Below are 21,051 nucleotides of genomic sequence, written 5' to 3' on the forward strand. Positions count from 1 at the left end.
GATGTATCGCATGAGCTTGTTTTACAGGAGAAAAAGAATGCCTTCAAGGAAGTTGCAATCACCAGATAACCAGGCCCCCAGCTGTCATGTTGATGCCCAGAAGTCAGATTGCCCAAGGGCTTATCTGGAGTGAAAGAAACACAGATTACCCCTTTTTTCCCCAAAACTCCTCCTGCCAAGCCCCGTAGCTCTATAAAACCTCCTGCTTGCTTCTCTTGTTAAGGCAGATTTGAGAAAACCTACCCGCCCGCCTTCTCATTTTGGCCAAATTGAATGAACCTTTCTCCATCTCCAAGCACCAATGTCTCAGTGATTGGCTTACTGCTCACTGGGCACACGAATTTGAGATTAAGAGGTTCCGTATCAATGGCGCTACCCACAGAATCCGTCTCCATCCTAGACTGGGGGCCACCTGAGGGCAGAGCCTGTGTCTGGTTCACCACTGTCTCCCAAGGGCCTGGCACACATCGGACACTCAGAGAACGTGTAAGAATTGCAGGAGACTGAACAGCATTCAAGTAGGTAGAAGGCAAACAGGAGTGGGGGGGGGCAGCCACTGAGCCAGGCCTTACCCATATGATCTCATTCCATCTTCACAACCACAACATGAAGGAGATGCTATAACTATTTCAAATTTTTTACAAATGAGGAAATAAGCCTGGAGAGCTGGAAGACCTGCTCAAGGTCACACAGCTATAAGGCTGGCAAGCCAGGATTCCAGGGCAGTTCTATCTGCTTCAAAACTCTGGCTTGTAACCGTTGCACAAGCTACTGCGGAGAGGGACAGTTTCCAGAAGTTCCAGTTTTGACGTCCTGGTCAAAATGCCCTGGCATCAAAGGCTGCAGCAGGGGGTGGGGGTGGGGTGGAGTGGCAAGAGACTGGGAAAACGGGAGCTTTGGAGGAGAAACCTCAGCCCCATAGGGGCAGAGAGGCGGGGCTCACAGAAAGGTGGCAATGGATCCAGAGTGCCCCAAGAGTGGGCTGTGCCTGAGCATCTTCTGGATGGATGGGTTCCCACGCCCTGAGCTATCCAGGCCCTTCTTCACCCCTCCCCCATCTCCCCACCCTATTCATGGGTATCTTTAATGTCCAGCAGTCTTGGCACAGTTCCAGCCCCAGCTACCAGGCCTCCTGCCCTCTCCCTGCCCTGGGCCCTGGCAAACAGCCCAGGACAGATGCCTCTAAACTGTCCCCCCATCCAAGGGGGCCCAGGGCTGGGAGGCCCAGGCCCCAGCTGCCTGCCGCTGGGAGAAGAAACAGGGACCTCTCTGCTGAGCTTGGTCAGGCCTTTGTCCTGTGAACAAAGTAATGACCCTCAGACCAGAGCACAGCCAGGCAAGAGGCCTGAAGATACTTTAGGAAGGACGGGCCTCTCTGTGGTTCCCTGGGCTACGCCCTGGGGAACCACACGCTCGTCTCCTTCGCCAGCAGCTGGAGGAAGAGGAGTACATGTTTGTTGAGCAGGCACGTCTGTGCTGTGTTCCAGGGCTCTCCCCGTGGCCCCTGTGATGTGGCTTCTCTCAGAACTCCCATCAGAGAGGAGGAAAGAGGCTGGCAGAGGTTAAGCCCCGCGGCTGAATCTACGAATGCCAGGGCAGGGTGTGTACTTGGTCTGTCGCTGGATTCACCCCAAGCCGCCCATCCCTCCCCAGAACCAGGGACAGCCCTTCAGCAAGAGAGCACTGAACCCGTGTGGTGTTTTATATGACGTCACACTACATAGGAGTGGAAATAAACAAATTACAGCTACAGTGTGGACAGGTCCCACAAACACAACGTTGAGTAGAAGAGGCCAGACACGGAAGAGCACAGACTGTGTGATCTTACTTATATAAAGTGCGACAGCAGGCAGGACTGGGCCATCGGAGGGGTGTCAGGTGGTGGGGATCCTGGGGCAGGAGGGAGGACATAGGGACCGGAAGAGGCGTGATGGGGCTTCTGGGCACTGGTTACACGAATGTGTTCACTCTGTGATGATCCCATCATGAGTGGCTGGACACTTTCCTGTATGCCTGTTACAGTTCGGTTACAAAAGTTTTGAAACAGACAAGAAAAAAGCAAGGACAACATAATGTGTGATATGATCTTGTTTTTCTAAAACAAAGGAAAAATATCTAGAGAGATAGATGTGCACAGATAAAAGTCTGGAAGGACACACACAAATTGTGAACAGCGGTGTTCTCTAGATGGTGGTGGGAAAACAGGCGATTTTGGGTCTTTTTCTGCTGCATTTTCCAAGGTTGCACATTGGGCCCTTCTTGTGGCATTAGGATAAACAAGCAAAGAAAGCGGGGGTGGCTGGTCCAGTGAGGGAGGTTTGTCCTGTGGGGTGACATTCTCTGGGAGGCAGGGACCTTGGACAGGCTTCCACAAGGCTGGGATTTCCCTTAACACCCTGGCAACGGCTGTGCTGCTTGCAAGGCTGGGGAGCTCATTATCCCACCCCAGGCCTGTCTACCCTGCTCAGATTTCTGGGAGTCTCTCCCTGCAACAGGGTGAGGCCTAAGGTCGCAGGCTGTGTCCTGGCTCTGATCCAAGGGCCCAAGCTGTCCTGCGCACTCCCCTCCACTGAATGGGACAGAAGGAATAGATCCCAAGCCTTGGGGATGGGTAGGGGAGCTGGTTCCCTCCTCCTGAGACCAGCTTCACAGTCCAGGCCCCCAGGCCCTGATGGTCATATAGGGGCTGGAAGATCCAGGTGCCCCATCGCAGAGCTGGCCCCCAGACCCCTCTGGCCATACATGGGCTAGAGAAACACTGGGTGCCCCCCACCCCAGGCCTGGGCCCCTGTCCCTTAAAGGCTCTGACCTAACAACTGTTCTGTCCAAATACGGAGCTTGTAAGTCCTGAGGGGGGACGAACTCTAACCCTGTGAGACCAACAAGAATAAATCCCTCAGCTGACCCCCCCCACACACACCTTCTGGAGTCTGCCATCTCCCAGAGCCTCTGACAGGGAGCTGGTACAAGCCTAAGCAAGGGGTCTCCAGTTTCCTTACCGGGCCTGGACTCTCCTCCTGGCACATCAAGGGGGTGCAGGGCACTGAGCCCCGGGCTGGCCAGGGGAGGCCTGCAGGGTGAAGGAGCCCACCTCAGGGCTCTCACTGACGCACTGCGGCCTCTCTAGGCCTGTGGGGACTGTCTCCCCGGGTGGGGGTAGCAGCAGGAGGCCCTGGCAGAGCCTCGGGCAGGGCCCAGTGTCCAAAGAAGGAGGGTTCAAGAAGGAGGGGGCGCAGGTCCAACACTGACTCACTAGGCTACCTTGAGAATGTTCCTTTCCCTATCTGGGCCTCAGCTTCCCCATCTGCAAAGTAGGGGCTTTCAGGCACAGTCCAGCAGGAGAAAGGGGCAGGAGGGCCTGGCCTCACCAGCAGAAAAAGGCTGGTTTGGGAACCTGAGCCGGCACTGCTGGCTGGGGCTGTCCCCTGGGGTGGGGGTGGGACAGAGGTGACACAGGGTCCCAGAGGGGGCCTCTGCTCTTCCTGGGGCACAGCTGTTGCCAGGCACCACACATCCAGGGGGTGGGCCCAGACACAGCTGTTGGGGGTGGAGTGACATTGGCGGGGGGGGGGCGGTGGCTCGCCCATAAGACACAGCTGTCCCCACCCAGGCACCCCAGGTGTCCTGCTGCCGGCCAAGGCACAGCAAGACTGTGGGCTGACTGTGGGCAGCGGTTAACCCCTTCCGGCCCTCAGCCAGCAGCCATGTGTGACAGGACAAGATCAGCTCACTTGGTGCTTGCTCATGTGGGACAACAGCTCAGCTCAGGCTTGAGGAGGCTGGCTTCACTGGGGCTGGAGGACTGACCCACACCCCGCAGCTGACTGCCCACAGAGATCAGGCAGCCAGGCGGGCCAGGCGGTCAGGTTTCTGTCTGCGTAAGCTGCTGCCCTCCCACCCCCCACCATCCCGCCGTGGTACAGACAGGTAAGCAGAAAACCGGACGGGGGGGGCTGCTAGGCTGGACCACCCCTAAAGCACACCCAAGGCCTCCCTTCCCTGTCTCCCCAGGGTGTCATGGTGAGCATGGGCCAGGACGGGCATGTGGATGACGACACAGAGCAAGCGACACCTCCTGATGCTCAGTGCCCTGTGGAATGTGGCATCACCAACTGGGATGACATGGAGATCTGCCACCACAGCTTCTACAACAAGCTGTGCGTGGCCCGGGAGGAGCACCAGGTGATGCTCACAGAGGCCCCACTCAACCCCAAGGCAACAGCAAGAAGCTAAACCAGGTCATGCTCAAGACTGTCAAGCTTCCTGCCATGTAGGTGGCCATGCAGGCTGATGCTGTCGCTGTGTGCCTCTGGCCACACCACCGTGAGGACCGCATCCCCAGTCTCACCTCTATCTGCTGTGATCACATATCCAGACCCCCCTACCTTCTGGGCCCCCAGCTCCACACCCTGGGGACCACTCTCCAGCTCTGGACCCCTCCCTCCTTCTTCGACCTCTAGCCTGGGGCCAGTCCCCTATTCCTTCTCATGGTCCTCAACACCCCACCTCGCAGCCAGGCCCCCAGAGGGCGCCACGGCCCTGCACCCGAGAGCCCCATCCCTGGACCCCCACCCTCCCCACTCCCAGTGTCCAACATTCAGGACACAGGCTGCCCCAGGAGTGCAGGCCACTTCCTTGCTCCCCTCCCCAGCTCCCAGTCTGAAGCCCCTGTGCAGCCCACTCCTCAGGCATCGTGCTGGACTCCAGGGATAGTGGCTCTAAAATGTGCCCCTCTGAGGGCTACGCACTGCCCTCCCATCCAGCGCCCGCACCTGGTGGGGCGGGACCACACTGACCACCTGAAGGTAAAGATCCTCACCGAGTGCAGCTACTTCTTTGTCACCACTGGTGAGGGGTGGGGTGGGTAAGCCACCCCCAGGCCCACTCCCTGAACCAGCGCCCTCCCGTACCAGAACAGGCCCACGGGTGCACCAACCCTGCTTCTGGGCCCTGGCGCTAACAGTCCGCCGGGGAGGAGAGCCGGGCGCAATCCTCCAAGGCAGCTGCAGCCAGCTACAGCACTGCTGCCCCGCCTCAGTTCACAGCCGGGGACCCCCACCTCCTTCTGCCAGAGGCTCCAAGTCCTTCTCAGCCTGGTCCCTTCAGGGCCTCCGCCCTCCAACCTTGGGGAGGCCTACACGGAGCACGGGGCCGTGTGGTCTGACCTCAGCCACAGCAGGGGCAGGTCCTCCCCTGCCAGCCCGCAGTGAATGTTCATCTCCATATAATTAAGATCCCACTGCAGGGATCCCGAAGCCCCAGTGCAGGTTTACAGGTTCGCCTCGTCCACTTCCACACAGGCAGAATCCAGGAAATGGAGGAACTGCGTGTGTGTGCCCGTGCCGTGGGAGGGCTCCGACGGATGCTGCTCTCCCACCCTCGGCAGGTGACAGGATTCAGAGGGCCCAGGTCAGAGGCAGCTAAGCTGGGCAGCAGGCTCTAGAGCCAGGGCAGCCGGCAGAAGTCGGCAACACAGCCCACCTCTCCTCTAACCCATCACCCTTTCCTCCCCACCCAGCCGAGTGGGAGATCATGCGGGACATCAGGGAAAAGCCGGGGTAGGTGGCCGTGGACTCTGAGGTGGCCACGGCTGCCTCCTGCTTCTCTCTGGAGATGAACTACAGACGCCTGCCAGGCAGGTCGTCACCACTGGCAACAAGCGCTTCCCTGTCCCATGACCCTCCCCCAGCCCTCCTCTGTGGGTAAGCGGCGCTCCTCATACCAGCCTTCTCAACTCCAGTCCCCATCGTTCTCGGCAGTCCCCTGCATGGGACAGAAGTAACCCCTTTCTTAGGAGAGGGCACCCCTACTGGTCGGCGACAGGCCAGCTTTGTCCCCCTAGGCCACGCCCTGAGAGGGAAGACAGGGCCTCGAGACCAACAGGTGCCTGCCTTGCCAGGCATGGAGTCCGCCAGGATCAACAGTTGTAGATTTACAACTCCATCATGCAGTGTGACACGGACATCCGCAAAGACCTGTGAGCCAACGTCCTGTCTGGAGCACAAAAGTGCGCCAGGGCGTTGCAGACCGGATGCAGATCGCTGCCTGGGCCCCCAGCTCCATGAAGACCGAGGGGGGGCTCCCAGCCACTCGGGGCTGCGGGGCAGACGGCTGTTCTTCAGGAAGCAGACACTCGGCCTCTCACAGCCTGTGCGAGGGAGGCAGCTTGGGAGGGAGGGACTTCGGAGTCAGGCAGAGAGCTGTGTTCCTGGGCTTGCTGCCCTGTCCTCCTCAGCTCTCCTGACCTTCCACTCACCTAAATATTATGTGGGCATAAGCCCTCCCACCCTGGGTTCCAATCTCAGCTCTGCCACTTAGTAGTAGGACCATGGACAAGTTGCTTTACACTCCAAGACTCGATTTCTCTCTAAATTGTGAATGCCACCACCACGACGGAGCAGGGCTGCTGTAAGGAGTAAATGAGAGAGTACGCCAGCGTTCCACAGTGCCAAGCACACAGGAAGCTCTAAGTGTGAGCTGTCACCGGCACGGCAGGGGCTCCCCAAATGCCAGCTCCTTCCCCGTCACAGCCAAGTACCAACGTGTCTGCATGGGGCTGTCCCATCTACCAGGGTCCTCTGCAGCACCTTCCCATCTGCCCAGACGCTCGTCCTCAGGCGGCATAGGAACGGCCGCTGTCACACTTGGAGAGGGAGAAGCAGAAGAGACTGGAACACACCTGCCCGTTTGAAGTGACCACCTTCAAAGCCTGGCAGCAGAGTCCACACGATGACCAGGCTCCCCGCTGGGGAAACACTGTCCCTTTCAAACCAGCTCAGGCTCCAACTGAAATGGAAGACCTCTCGTCCAGCAGTTGTGCCTCTGGCGGAAGGTGTGGCGTTTCAGTGAGTGCCACTTGAGTGAAGATGCTTGGGCTGCATCTGGAGGGAAGGGAGGGCAGCAGCACGACGCAGCCATCGTGGAGGACCAGAGGGTCCCAGGCCCCTGAGGAAGGTGGTGGAGGAGGTGGGCGCAGTCCCTGGCCAGCAGCATGACGGAAGGGCCCCACACCCTTCGCTTAGCTGGCGGCAAGGGGATGGCCATTCCAAGGAGCTGCTGCCTGGGATTAGAAGAGCCTTCAAGCAACAAAGAGCTGCGGGGGCAGAATTCCATCACAGGAGAGCTGTTGTACGTTCAGAGGAACACGCTCTCCCCTCCCGAGGCCTGTTATGTCTTTCTTCCTGCCTCCGCGACAAGAGCTGCACAGAGCATCGCCTGGGGGCTGAAGCCACAACATGCTGGCCCCCAAAGGACAGATCAACCTGTTCCTCTCTCCCCAGATCACTGCCCCACCAGAGCGCAAACACTCTGCGCGGCTCGGGCTCCACCTGGTCTCCAAGCAGGACCACGAGGCTGGCCCTCCAGTGTCCACAGGAAGTGCTTCTGAGCCCGAGCTCCCAGCCCACTTCCTGTGTCTCCTCCCAGTTCCCGCTGGGCCAGGACTGGCAGGAGTCCCGCCTGGGGGAGAAGCTGCACGGCTCCATCTGCCACACTCAAGGGGCTGAGCCTCCCCCAGCTCCTACCTTCCTGCCTGTCAGGCCTGACACAAGTTACCCTTCCTCCGAGCCTTTGTCTTTTTTCTTTTTTCTTAAGATTTTATTTTTCCTTTTTCTCCCCAAAGTCCTGCAGGACACAGTTGTATGTTCTAGTTGTGAGTGCCTCTGGTTGTGGCATGTGGGACGCTGCCTCAGCATGGCTTGATGAGTGGTGCCATGTCCATGCCCAGGATCCGAACCAACGAAACCCTGGGCCGCCAAAGCAGAGCGCACAAACTTGACCACTCGGCCATGGGGCCGGCCCCTGAGCCTTTGTCTTTTGTGAGTGGCGGGAAGAGGGAGTTGGAGTTTTTTTAAGAGACAAAGAATATTCCGAGTAGCCCAATAGAGTAAAAGGGAGAAAATAAACACCGACATTCTCATCTACTCAACTCCCACACAAGCACACTGGGATTTACGTTTAACCGCAGATGTCAAATGTCACAATGCCTGGCTTGGGACTCTATCGAGGACGCAAAACAGGCACCCCTCAGAAGACCTTTGACCTCTACCCACGGCTTCTGGGAAGTGGTACACGCGTGCATTCGGCCTGGATCCCACCTCTGGCTGCTCGCCCCAGACACCCTGAGGTTTTCTCAGGCCCGAGGCTTCCTGCACAGGAAGGGGCATGGAGCCTCCCAGGGTTTAGGCGCAACACTGGGGCAGTCAGGGGTGTCCTCTGGGACCATGCTGCTTATGGCAGCCCAGCATCAGGAAGCCCTGCCAGCAGCTGAACAAAGCATCTTTTATTTGTGACATACAAATACAACCAACACAAAAAGAGATCACTTTTTCCCTTTGATTCCAGTGATAACAAGTTGCTAAAGAAAAAATATATATATACCAAGAAAGAGTTTATCTTCAAACTTTCCTCTAAAAAAACCAAAAAGGGTTAAAAAGAACCATACACATGTCATAGACACATCTGACATCAACAAAAATAACCTGAAATAGGATGGATACAACTAGAAAAAAAATCTTAAAAAATATTTTAACATGCCCCAAACAAACAACAAACAAAAAAGCCTGGTACAAAAGGCCTTCTGTTTCTCAAACCAAGACCTGGGGGAAATGGAGAAAGAGTGATGTTTGCAAACTGACTGACACCGACAACACAGCCGACCTGTGTCTCAGGCGGCGCCTCCCGCCCCAGCCCCGCGCCCCTGGCAGGCCTGTGGGAAGGGCCGGCAGAAGCTGGCAAGCGGGGTGTGGGACCAAGGGCCCCAGTGCCAGGCATCCAATGACTGGAGAGACAGCATACACGGAACTCACCTTATGTTAGATTTACACTGAGGGTCCCTTTTGGTCCCCCTGAGGGGGAGGTATCAGAAATCCATGATATAAGACAATAAATACTTATCTTTCTGCATCCTCTGAGACAGAGGTCAGAGAAAACTCTTCCTAACATGCTTGTCATTCCATGGTTCTCAAACGCTCCCCTCGGAGCCAGCAGGCAGGGCAGAGGTCCTCTCCAAGAAGCGCCCATCCCACTGGTGGCGGGGTCGAGCCTTGGGCGGAGGGCTGGGCTGGGCTGGGTGAGGGAGGCCGGGTGCACAGGCCCCCGCATGAGCAGGGAGCGGGGGAGAAGCGAGAACAGCTCCGGGGAGATCTGCCTGAGTCAGGGCAGAGGGTGGGGGGTGAGCAGACTCTGAGGTCAGAGGGACCAAGGCCCTCCAAGAGAGCAATTTCATGAAGGCTGGAACCTTTAAGACACTCCCTAAAGCAGAGCTCAAGGGGAGGCGCTGAGTGCTTTTTCCTGGGTAAGGATTTGGTCATTTTTTTCCCTGGAAAGGGAACAAAGGCGAGTGTGAGCTCTGCGCCCGCACACCCTCTCTATCCCAGAGAAGAGGAGGGCGTGCTCGTCCCAGCTCCAGCCCGCAGGGTGATCCCAGAGAGAGAAAAGCAGCTGAGTCGGCCCCAAGAGGCGTTCCTGCTGCACCCTGAGCTGCGGGCAGGGCAGCGGCACTAGCGCCTCACTGAGGCGGCGAGGGGCGGGGGGAGCGCAGGCAGAGCGGCCTGCTGCTGGCTGGGGCTCTCTGAGGAGCGGGGCGGTGTGGAGAGGGGTGCCCCACGCTCAGAGAGCTATCAGCACCAAGACAGAGAGGAAACGGCCTTCAGTGAGCCGGGAACGAGGGGTCCTTCTGGGGGAAGACGAGGGCTCCCTGATGTTATCCCCCTTGGGAGTAAGAACAGAGGTATCTGGGGTGGGGGAGAGAAACAGGCAGGACCTCTGCTTTCTGCTATGCCTGAAAACCTCGAGTCACCGCCAGGAGATCCAGAGGTGAAGCTTAGAATGCAGCGAAGTCCAAAAGCCCAGAGAAGCAACCGTCCCCACAGCGGGCCCCACCTGCCGCCCTGCTCCTGGTCCTCTCAGCCCCTCACTGCGTGATGGAGAGAGCCCTCGTCCCGCAGTCGACTGGTCCCCTGGGAGACTCCACTCTGTGGCTGCAGAGCAGCACAGCCAGAAGGGGCGCCCTCACTTCCCCGTGCCGGGGCACAGAAGACCTGCCCACGGTCTCCATCGGAGCATTCCGTCCACAAAGCGAGTATCTCCGAAGCCTCTCTACGCCCAGATCTTACACCGAGTCCGTTCCTCTTTGGGGACCAGCCAGACCCCGACCCAGAGCTCCAGGACTTTCATAAAGGTGGCTATAAACACTCCATTTGTCCAAGTGTGTGCGAGTGTGGGTGCTTGTCAGCAATCCAGCTGCAGAGAAGTCGGGGAACCTTACGCTCGAGGGCGCAAGAGCCGAGACAGAAGGCAGGCACCGTGCAAGGACGTGCGCCTCCTCAGCATCCTCTCCTCTCTGCTCCCTCCCGGCGCTCTGCTCTTCTAGGAGAGGGGGAGGGGCAGCTCGGACCACTCCTCCCAGGGCTCTGTGCTCTCAGGGCGCAGCCTGGCATGTGCAGGGCTGAGGAGGCCACAACTCTGAGGGCACCTGGCAAGTGGCGTGAGACTGGGGAGAGAACAGGCCTTGGAGAGGGCGTTCTGGCTTGGGAGTTCAGTGGCAGCAGCCGCCACAGTGCCCGCCCGCATGTGAGTGCTGGTTGTCCCCAAACTTGGTCCTCCGGCTCAGGATCTCATAGGAGCAGTCCTCCCCACAGCAACCGGACATGCTGGGGGAAGAGTCGTCGATCTCAAATCTGCAAGGCAGGCAGGGAAGGGCTGGCTGCAGGGAGCTGCCTCCCCTCCTCCCCAGCCCGAGGAGTCTTCCACCAACCACACACACGAGACCCCTAGGAGCGAGGGCATAGGGGCAGGGCATGCCGTCTCACCAAGCCCCTCCCCATGGACCACTGCACGGGGCGCTCAGGCAGAGGATGAAGGCGGCCAGGGCAAAGGCACTGGGGCAGGCACCCCCACCACCCAGAGCGCCCCAGCCCAGGCCCAGCTCCTTACTGCAGCGCTTCTCTGAAGAACTGATAGGCGCCATGATTGTGCTTAAATACTGTTAACATAACTTTCTTCATCTGTGTGCTGAGAAGAAAGCAGAGAGAACACCTTCTAGAAGGAGACCCGATGCGAAGTGACGCCTCCACTCTCGTGCCTGCCTGCTGTCTCCCACCTGCTCCTGAGCCACACTCCTGGGCCCCAACTCCAGCCTCGGTCTTGGGCGTGACCACCCCCAGCGCCTCCCTCACCGCACGACCTGAGGCACCCCCCGAACTGGCTTCTCCTCCCCCTCCTCCTCTCTGCACCCCACCACTCAGGCTCGAGCAGGAGCTCAGATGGGCTCACTCCACTGACCCAAATATAAACTGGAGTCTCAGCAGGCCAGGGAGTATCTCACTGAGACGGTCCTAGACGCCTTTCTTCCCAAACACTCTTATGAGCCTCGTCCTCCAAGGAGCCTCAAAGAAGAGCAGAGGCCACAGAGGCAGCTGCTGCGACCCGGGCGACATCTGGGGTGGCCTTACCTATTGGCCATGAGCTGCAGGATCTGGATGAGGAACTTGCCCAGGCCTTTCCGCCGTACCTTGCTTTCCAGCTGCACCTCGTAGCTGGGTGGAGACAGCAGGCAAATGAGCGCGGAGGCCGCGGGCCCTGGCAGCCGCAGACCCAGACAGGCACTGTGGACTCTGCCACCAGCTGGGGTGCCCAGAGCAGCACGTGCCCCCACTCGGCTGCACCCCCCTGCCGGGGCTCCTACCAGTACAAGACTTCGTCCCCACACTCCACGTCGAACCGGAAGTGAGAAAAGGCCACGGGGACGGAACTGTTTTCCCAGGCAATGAGGTACCAGGCTCGGTCGTCCGTCATCTCCTCGCGTTTCTCTCGGTCCTTCCAGCCCCACTCGCTCTGCTCATACCTGGGGACGTGGGGGCAGTCAGGGCGGGGCGCTCAGGGGTGAGGAGGGCTCCCCCGGCCAGCGAGCTTACATAGTCTGCATGTTGGTCTTGGTCAGGTCAAAGGCCCAGTCCACAGTGGCCGGCTCCAGTCCCGACACTCGCTTGCACTCAATGGACACATTTAACCTGCGGAGAGGAAAGGAGGCGTCTGGCGCCGGCTCCCACCCGGCACTGCCCACTACCCTCAGAGCCTGCCGTGAGGCTCGCCCGGCCTCAGCTAAGCCACAGAGAACAGCAAGCCAAGCCTCGTCCTCCCGGACGTGACTCCAGAAGGCGCCTGTGAAGGAGCCAAGGCTTTCGGACCGAGATTAACAACTGTCATCACCACCCGCCACCCTGACCTCAGGCCCACTTCCTGTCTCCCCTGTTCGCCTTATCAGACTCAGCACTTTGTCAGCTCCTGTCCCTCTCTGCCACCTCTTTGCTCTCTCCACCCTCTCTTCTGTTCTTTGTAATAAACACTCTTGTCTTCTCTGTTCCCTTAGTTCCGGCCCTTTGGCATTTTCCCTGTCGCTTTAATTTCGGAACTGGCTCCTCCCTGGGCTCCCACAGGACTCTTCCTTCTTATCCACTAATCTCACCTTTGAAGGTGGCTGGGTGACCTCAGGCCCTTCAAGAGGACTACGGCCCACACCCCGTGAGGAGCCCCGCCTGCCGCTTCCTCTGAGGACCCAGAGGGTGCTCACAGCTGATGAAAGAGGGTGGCCCAGGGTCCAACCCCACGCTGTTGTCCTAAACTAACACAAGCTGAAGGCATTAAGGGATCTCAATCTGCCATCTACTGCTAAATGAAATTGAAGTAAATCACTTAAATTCGTTGGCCATGACCCCTCAGAGGACACTCCCACTGGAATCCGCGTCCCCTCTGCTGACTGGCACGTCGTGTGAGCGCTCCATGTGCTCAGCCTAGTAAACTCGGAACTTCCTGGCTCTGAAGTCTTCCTTTCTTTGTAAGTACTGACCATGTGGTAGTCAGAAACCCCCAAACACAGCACTGCATCCGTCTTAGCTTTATATTTTCCAAAGGCGGTCTGCAGGTATACATTCTCTGCTAATCTGAGTTCTTTAGGTACATGAAAAGAGGATCAGACACAGAAATCACACAAAATTCCAGGCACCAAAGGAGCCCAGCGTCAGCTGGCAATGACTGCTTCAGAGCCGCTCCATATTTTTGGAAGTCAGCAGAAATGTGGAATATGGAACACTGAGACACATCACAGGAAGGGATCTCAAAACTATGTCAGAGGACTTCCCAGCAGTTGAGTGACAAAGCTACCAGACGGACTGTAATGCACCTGAGCACAGACAGGAGCGAGAAGACGTTACTGTGACATCATGAAATTCAGAGAGAGCCACGCAAGGCAAAGACAGTGTCACCTACAAAGTCTGCTTCATATTCGCATTTATCTATTTGCTTCATCAAGATACTCATACCAGCCGCTCCTTACAGAACTGGACGTATTCTGCTTCCTCCTGAACCCACCCCGGGAGTCTGGCACCGTCACTCCGTTTCACACACACACAGAGAGGCCTGAGCGGTGTGAGTGACTCGTCCGAAGGTAGTTAATAACAGGCGCAGTTTCAATTCAGACCCGCAGCTGTGATTCTCTAAGACAATCGCTCTTGTTTTTCCCTAAGCCAACAGCATCTCTGTCAGGTTATGCTTCCTATTTTATAAACCGAAAAGACAGACAGGGAAGGGGGCCTTTAATCCAGATTCCATAGGAAACTGGATTAGTAATAAAAACTGTAGTAGCAACAGCTAACACTGATCCAGCCTGCAGTCTGCTCCAGGCACTCACGCTTCACATCTAATCCTCCTGACGACTCCATGAGGAAGGTACTATTATTATATCCGCTTCTGACTAGAAAATTGACACACAGAGAGGTTAAGTAATGTGTCCATGGTCACACAGCCAGCAAGTGGCTTTTAACAATTATACTATACACTCAAGGAAAGAGCAGTGGATTGGGAATTAAGAGCCCCCTGAAGTGCCAGGGAGAAACTGTAAGCTCAGAAATCTCCTTCAATCTCTCTGAGCCTCAGTGTCTCCCTGTATAAAACAGGAATCAGCCTAGATGGTTTTCCAAGTTTGTTTTAGCTCTCTGATTCTTCGTCTGGAGAGAATACCAAGTTCTAATGAGCTATCATCTGAGCACGTGCACGCTTTGCTCACTCGTGGATTCCTCTGTCACCCTAACCGGGGGATTTTATATCTAGAGGGCACCAGCCATAGTTTCTGCTTTCTCGTAAGAGAAACAACCAGGACACCTGGGCCTGAAGAGGCCTGCCCTGGGAGGGGAGCTCCTAACGACTCGAGGAGCTGAGAGCCGGGGATGTGGGACGCTCACCCATTGCGGTCGTACTTCTTGAACACCGGGAAAGCCTCCAGAGGGTCTCCGAGCTGTGGAGGGAGAACAGGGTGGCACACACGCAGGCACTCGCAGGCTCTGCCCCCGGGGCGACGTGGGGCGCACCCACGTCGGGGCCTCACTCTGGGCCATGAGCAGCCCTTCCATGGACCCTCCCCCTGCCTCAGCTCCGACATTACGGCAGGAGGGAGGCGCTGGGAGGAGGCCCAGGACAGCAAAGTGAGCTCCATCGACAAAGGAAGAAGAGGCTTTACCAGCCTCATAGTAATGCCAGCCTGGGGCACGAAACCTGCTCACGCTCACCACCCAGGGAAGAAGCGAGGATCCACAAGCCACCTGCACATTTCTAGGAAACCCCAACCAACCTCACTGGTCAAACCCTAAACGGAACCACCACGTCCCTGAGCCACATCCTCATAAATCTGGACTGTTTACTGAGTGGGCTAAAAGAATAACAAAAAATGGGACATGGAATGGGGTCAGAAAGGACGGCGAGAATCTCTCCGGTCCAGTTTGAAAGCCAGTCCCACTCCCAGCTGGGCCACGTGGTGCTCAAATTCACGGCTACTCTTCCCCTGACTGTGGCCCCCTGCCACCAGGCTGCCGCATCCTCCTGGCCCCAGCGCCACCTCTGGTACTTCTCGGGCAGCCAATAAAAGTTTGAAGGAAGGAAGGAGAAAACCGTACCACCTTTCACCAGGGAGGTCTCCTCCCCAGCAGGCAAAATCCTAACAGAAACGCCTCCACACCCGCTTCTACTGGTCAGGAAGGAGACCACAGAGAGATGTGAATCCACTCTTCCCCCAGCCTGGGCCCCAGCAACTCTGGGCTGGGCGCATTTCCCTCGGGAGCAAGGAGGCAGCGGAGCGTGGGTGGGTAGTAACACAACTCCGCCACAGGGTGGCGCCAAAAGAAGTCAAATCAGAGCCCAAGCTGAGGCTCCAGGAGGAAGGGACTGCAAGGAGGGGAGAGTCACCCTGTTGGCGGCGTCCACTTTGGCACAGACGGCATCCATGGCTGCTCGTTCTTCCAACCGCTTCTGCTTCTTCTCCTTGGCTTTGCTCGACTTCCTCTGCAAGAGGGAAAAGCAAAGCTGGCTGGAAGGGCTGAGGCCAGACCCAACTTTCCCTCTGAGGAACCGAATGGTCAGTCCCCTGCATCCCCAGCCTGGCCTCAGTGGCAGGAACTTCCAATCGTGGCTGCTGCACCCTTGAGGGGTGGGAAAGACCCAAGCGTTTTCCAGTCCTGAGGCCGTGCGAGCATCACTAGAAGGGAGAGCACTGACCCTCAGACCACCGAGTCACTGTGAGGACCCAGCAAGAGCACGTGACAATGCCCGTGGCAGAGCCAGGCCCCCAGCAGGTGCCTAAGGAATATTCACACATCCCTTCCCTCCTAAGGAGGGAACAACTAGTTTTAGACACATTCAGGGCAAGTTTCAGGGAAGAGCTGGCATCTGAGGTAGCCACTGACAGCTGTTCCTAAGTATAAGCTTATTCAAAGCCTTTTCAGTGTCTCCCAGCCTCCGGAGACAAACATCTGGGCTGGGGGCAGCCCCTCTGGGAGCTGGGTCCCCTTTCTGGCCTAGGGAGAGGGAGCTGCTCCCCAGAAGCGCTGCTCAGCCAAGGCCAGTGAGTGGCAGGCACGTCACGCATCTAGGAGCAACAAGGGAAGAGTGAAGGGCCCCAGGGGTTCACCTGGGGACACAGGCCATGCTGACACGTGGTCAGCAAGGCCACGTTGCAGGGCACACAGGCAGCAGAGGAGGAGCAAACAGAGGCTGTCCTTGCACAGTGGGGCCAGCAGCAAACCGCCCACAACCACATAGAGCAGATCCTATTGGGAGGCCCACGTGGGGCTCTCGCAGGCATGAACGGACCCTCTTGTAAAAGGCTGGGAACAGGGAAAAGAGCCAGGGCTGGAGTCTGACGGCCCGCAGCCACAGCCTTTCTTTGCTCCTCAGGCCCTGTGGGTCCCTGGGCAGGACACAGACCTTCTCTGACCTCCTCTCCTGCTCGGTTGCCCCGGGCCCTTACTACCTTAGAGGGAGGAAGCCCAGGAGGGTCAATACCGCACATGCTCACTAAAGGGCAGTTCCCGTTCTCACTCCCAGGAGGACCAGGGCAGCACCCGCACCGGGACGTGCTCGCCCACCCAGCCCAAGTCCAGAAGGCATCCCAAAGGCACTGGTGGGACGGCTCTGATTTTTATGAACTGCAGGCCTCTGTGAGCCCACCCCGCAAGCCCTGAGCTCACCAGAGAGGTCTCACTACCTCCGCTCACACCTCAGTCAGACACTGGCCGGCCCCAAGGACGGGTGAGCGGAGAAACCAGCTGCTGGGAAAGTCACTCACGGTGAATTCCACCCTCGGCCCCCAAGGAATGGCACTGCTCAAGTCCTCCTCTCCAAGCAGGCAGGAGGCAAGAGCGCAGAGACACCAGGAACTCACAGGGATCGCTCTTCTGGGTAAGAACTCGCCCACTGTCAGCTACTCACCACCCGCAGGCTGTGCTCGAGCCAGGCTAGAGCGCATCCCTTGCCTAGAGGAGGACCAAACACTAAAGAACAGAGCACTTCATCACGCTGGGACCTGGGCCAGCGTCCGCCTGCCTACCACACAGAGGTTTCGGGGCATCCATCTTTTTCTCTGGGAATCTGGATTTCAAGACAACATTGATACACTCAGCTTACAAAGTACTTTCACAAACATCATCTGGTTCCATTCTCGGGGCAAAAACCATCACCTCCCTTTACACGTAAGGAAACTGAGGCTCAAAGAGACGCCAGGGCTCGTTCAGAATTCCCTGGAGAGGAAACGGGAGAGGGGAGACTCAGTCCCAGGGTTTGTTCCACCAGCCACGCTGTCTCCCACTTGAGCCCGGCCAAGATTAGGCCTGGGGCCTCAGAGCCCTCAGGCAGCCACTCGGCAATGCATTTCTCATTACCCTTCTGGTTTGGCAGTGGCTGACACGACACGCCAACACAACACCACCCCTGCCCTACCTCCACACTGAGGCAGGGGTGACGAACAGGGAAAGCCAAGGCGAGAGGTCCCCAGGGCCGTGCCACGGGGCAGAAAAAGCACGAGTTGTGGCATTGATCAGGCCAGGCCAGTGCTCCTCCTGCCACACTCCCTGCATGACTTGTGAGAAGAACTCCATCTCCAGGAGAACGGGGACGCAAACGCTGACCTCAGAGAACAGCTAGGAGGAGAGGACAGAGGCCAGCACACCTTTGCAGTAGAGGCCCCTCCTCCGGCCTGCGTGCCAGCTCTCTCCAGCACGGTACAGAGCTGGAGGGTCAAAGGTGCTGGGAGGAAAGCGTGCCTTCCGGGACCCAGGCAGCCCTGCACCGTGGGATCCCTCCACAGCACCTCTTTTCTAAGCACAAGCAGCTGGAGGGCCAAGCCCGGGCCTCCCAGAGATGCATGGGCTCACTCACGCGAAGGGACAGGCAAGCCAGGCGATGCTCAGAGTGAGGCTTCGCGCTGCCACGGCCGGAGCCCACCGATAATGAAAGAGCCCGGGAGCCCCACGGCCTGTGCCCAGGTCCGAGGAGGCTGCTTTGGGCTGGCAGACTGGCTCTCCCTCAACCCCGCACGCTCTAGGACGAGTGGGCGCCCAGTGTTCCAATTAGCTCTGCCCTGCCTTGTGGAGGTAAGGCGATTCTGCAGGGACCCAGGAAAATTCTCCTAATTAAATGGGAAATAAGCACAGTGAACAGGAACGCTCATTGTGGTTAAGTGTCTTTCCCAAGGGAGCTTTATATGATAAAAGAGTGTGGGATTTTGAGTCAAGAGATCTGTGTTGGATTCTCAGCTCTTCTACTTAATAGCTGTGTGACTTTGAGCAAATCATTTAATCTCTTTTCAGCAAGTTACTCAGTTTCTCGGAACCTCAATTTCCTCATCCTTAAAATGGGGCTAATGATGCCTCCATGTCGCAGGACTGTCATGAGGACGAAATGATACACTCTAAGAGATAGAAAAGTTCTTCGCAGCAGGGACTTCTACTTACAAGGGGCTGCTAGGGTCAGACACCCTGCCAGCGCTTCAATAAGGATGACTTATTTCAATCTTTACAGTAACCCAGCAAAGTATGTGCGCCCACTTCTTTGATGAGAAAACTGAGGTTACACAGTTTTCAGGGTCACAGAGCCAGGGAAGAGAATTCTCAGAGGCCTTCCCACGACCCTCCCTCTGCTCCCAGCAGACTGCAGACGCCCTGAGACAGAGGTCACGTCTGCTTTATGCGCCAGTGTATACCTAGTGCTCAGCAAACAGGAGGCACTCGGGCTCTCCCTGCCAAATGGGTCATCCCAGATTCAAACCCAGGCCTCAACCCTAAAGACCATGCTCCTTCCAGGACGTCAACTACATTTACACAGCACTTGTCACGAAGAAGTGTGACAGAAATGTCGTTTTCACATGCAGCTGTCACACCCCTCCCCTTCCTATTCCTACGGCAGTTCTAAGACAGCTAGGGGTCACACAGAGAAATCAGGAAACACAAACCACCCAGATGGGGGCAGGAGGCACCTTTCAGAAAAGGGGTAGGCATGCCCCAGATTTGCAGGTTCAACGCCTCCAACCCACAAACTCCCCAGGATCCTAAAAGAACCTCTGTTTTTGGCGAACGCAGACAGAGAACTAAATTCTAACTCTAAAAGACAACAACCATGTAGCAGGAAGGGCACAAGAACTGTGAGAAGAACGGGGCTCCAGCGAGGCTGTTCTCTCAGCCTGGGGCCAGGCTGTCAAGTGCAGCAGGGCCCTCGCTGGAGGGCGACCACTGTGATGACCTTCCTGACGCCAAAGCGGGGCGCCCAAGGCTCCCACCCATGAAGAATGAGGCTAATGAGAGGGGTTCAGGGAGAAAAACTCAAGCGTCTGCTTTGCAGCGAGTTTCAGGCCAGAAGAGACGAGGTGGGGGCCGTTCCGAGAAACACATCTGTAAAGCATGAGTAATAAGATTGGGGCCCTAAAGGAAGCAAGGATGGCAGTATCTCTGAGGCCTGCTGCTTCGACTCGACCAATGAGGAAGTGTGGAGCCAGACTGGCATGTTAGGCTGCTTGTTTTCACTCTGCCTGCAGTGGCTGGTGCTGGGCAGACACTTACCCAGAGATACCGCAGACACAGGTTTCATTTAGTTTCAACAAGAGCTGGGGTCTGGGCCCTTTCACCAAAATCTAGGTTAAATACGCCTCGGGTCTCTAGACTCGCTTTGCTCCCTATGAAGCATGTAGCATCCCAAATTCCTGCTGAAACAGGGTGACTGTGTTTTGACACGGATTACATAAAGTACTTTGATATGGATGAGACCACTATTTCTGTCTAACAAGTTGATTCGTTCAGTCAATAACTATTTGAGTGAGAGGAAAAAAAAATCTAGGTTAATAACAGTAGGGACAAACCCAATGGGTTAAAAATAGCACAAATCCATTTTAGATAACTAAAGGCTGAGAATAGAGGCAAAAATAACAGCCACTATTTCAGAGGCCCCTATTCGGCTATCCACATCCACTATCTCATTGGATCCTCACATCTATCCTAAGGGGGAGGTGTCATCAGCCTCCTCACACAGAGGAGGAAATTCAAATTCAGAAAGGCCAGCCAGCGAAGACGAGGCTGGAGCTGATCTATCTAGCTCCAAAGTTAGGGCTCCCCAAAGGTGGTGGAAATTCCAAGGAAAAACTAATATACACAATACCGGAGGGGAGGGGGAGGGCCAGTTCCATTTTTAGGAGAGTGGCTGATGCTACTCTAATTGGGACTTAGGAGGGTGAACTCACAGGAACATGTGAACGACTTCTGCCCAATCCTCTATCAGCACATGCCAGAGAAGGGCACAAAACGCACCGCCAGGCGGCCTGGCACAGAACAGGTGGTCACCACCCACCAGCGGCTGGGGCCGTCACCAGTGGCCTCCCCATCAGCGCCCCGCTCCCCCTCTGCACAGCTTCCCCACGCAAAGCCACCTGTAGTGCTGAGACCACGAAGCACCCCAGTAACAACGAGAACCACTTGCTCGCACCTAGGAGGCCGTGAAGGCCGGCCTCTGCTGGAAGGGAAGAGGATGTTTCAGGAGCAGGAGGAACCTGGAGGAGAGGTTTCGAAAGAGAGGAGGGGAACTGGCTTCGCTGAGAATCCGAGTAGCGGGAAGAGCGGCGGCCGGGGATCCGGGAGACCCGAGTTGGGGCCGGCCCCCCGTCACCGCCAGCGTGACCTTGGCTGGGGGCCTTCTTTCCTCTGGGCCTCAGCTCCCTCCACGCCAGGCCTGGCCCCTGACGTGGGAAGCCCCAAAGCCGGTGACAGCTAGGGGATAGGGGACCCCTGGGGATGGGGGGATATCCCAGGGCCTGCGGGGAGGCCAAGAGGGTAACAGGTCCCCCAGGAAAGCAGGGCGGGCGCGACGCGGGGGCCCCCGAAGGGGTGGGGCCCGGAGAAGGGGTCTCTCCGGGGATTCCCGGGCTGGGCCAGGCGTGGGGACCCTTAAATGGGGGAGTGGGGTCATGTGGGGGCTGGGGGTCACGTGAGGCCGGAGGGGGGGGGGGTCACGGGGGGGGGGCTGCGGGGAACGGGGGGGGCGCGGGGGGCGAGGGGGGCGGGGAGCGCTCCCGGCCCTCGCGTCTCCTCTCCCCGCCTCACTCACCCCCATGGCGGCAGCGGCGGCAGCGGCCCTCGACTCCTCCTTCCCACACTTGCCGGCGGGGAGGCGGCAACGGCGGCGGCGGGGGCGGCGGCGACACCAGAGCGGCGGCGGGCCCCGCAGCGCGCATGCGCCTCGCGGGCT

At 57.5% G+C, this 21,051-nt stretch overlaps 1 protein-coding gene across 1 annotated transcript; it reads right to left on the reverse strand.

Annotated features, from left to right (window-relative positions):
• Positions 1-8,261: 8,261 nt before the first annotated feature.
• Positions 8,262-21,051, reverse strand: NAA40 (N-alpha-acetyltransferase 40, NatD catalytic subunit). The gene is made up of 8 exons (XM_046644836.1): positions 20,911-21,051; positions 15,235-15,330; positions 14,238-14,290; positions 11,916-12,011; positions 11,687-11,845; positions 11,454-11,537; positions 10,936-11,013; positions 8,262-10,679 (listed from the first exon to the last, which is right to left on the reverse strand). The coding sequence occupies exons 1-8, from the start codon at positions 20,914-20,916 to the stop codon at positions 10,538-10,540; spliced, it is 714 nt and encodes a 237-aa protein (XP_046500792.1). The 5' UTR covers positions 20,917-21,051; the 3' UTR covers positions 8,262-10,537.

Source organism: Equus quagga, chromosome 17 (assembly GCF_021613505.1).
Source record: "Equus quagga isolate Etosha38 chromosome 17, UCLA_HA_Equagga_1.0, whole genome shotgun sequence".
Taxonomy (NCBI): domain Eukaryota; kingdom Metazoa; phylum Chordata; class Mammalia; order Perissodactyla; family Equidae; genus Equus; species Equus quagga.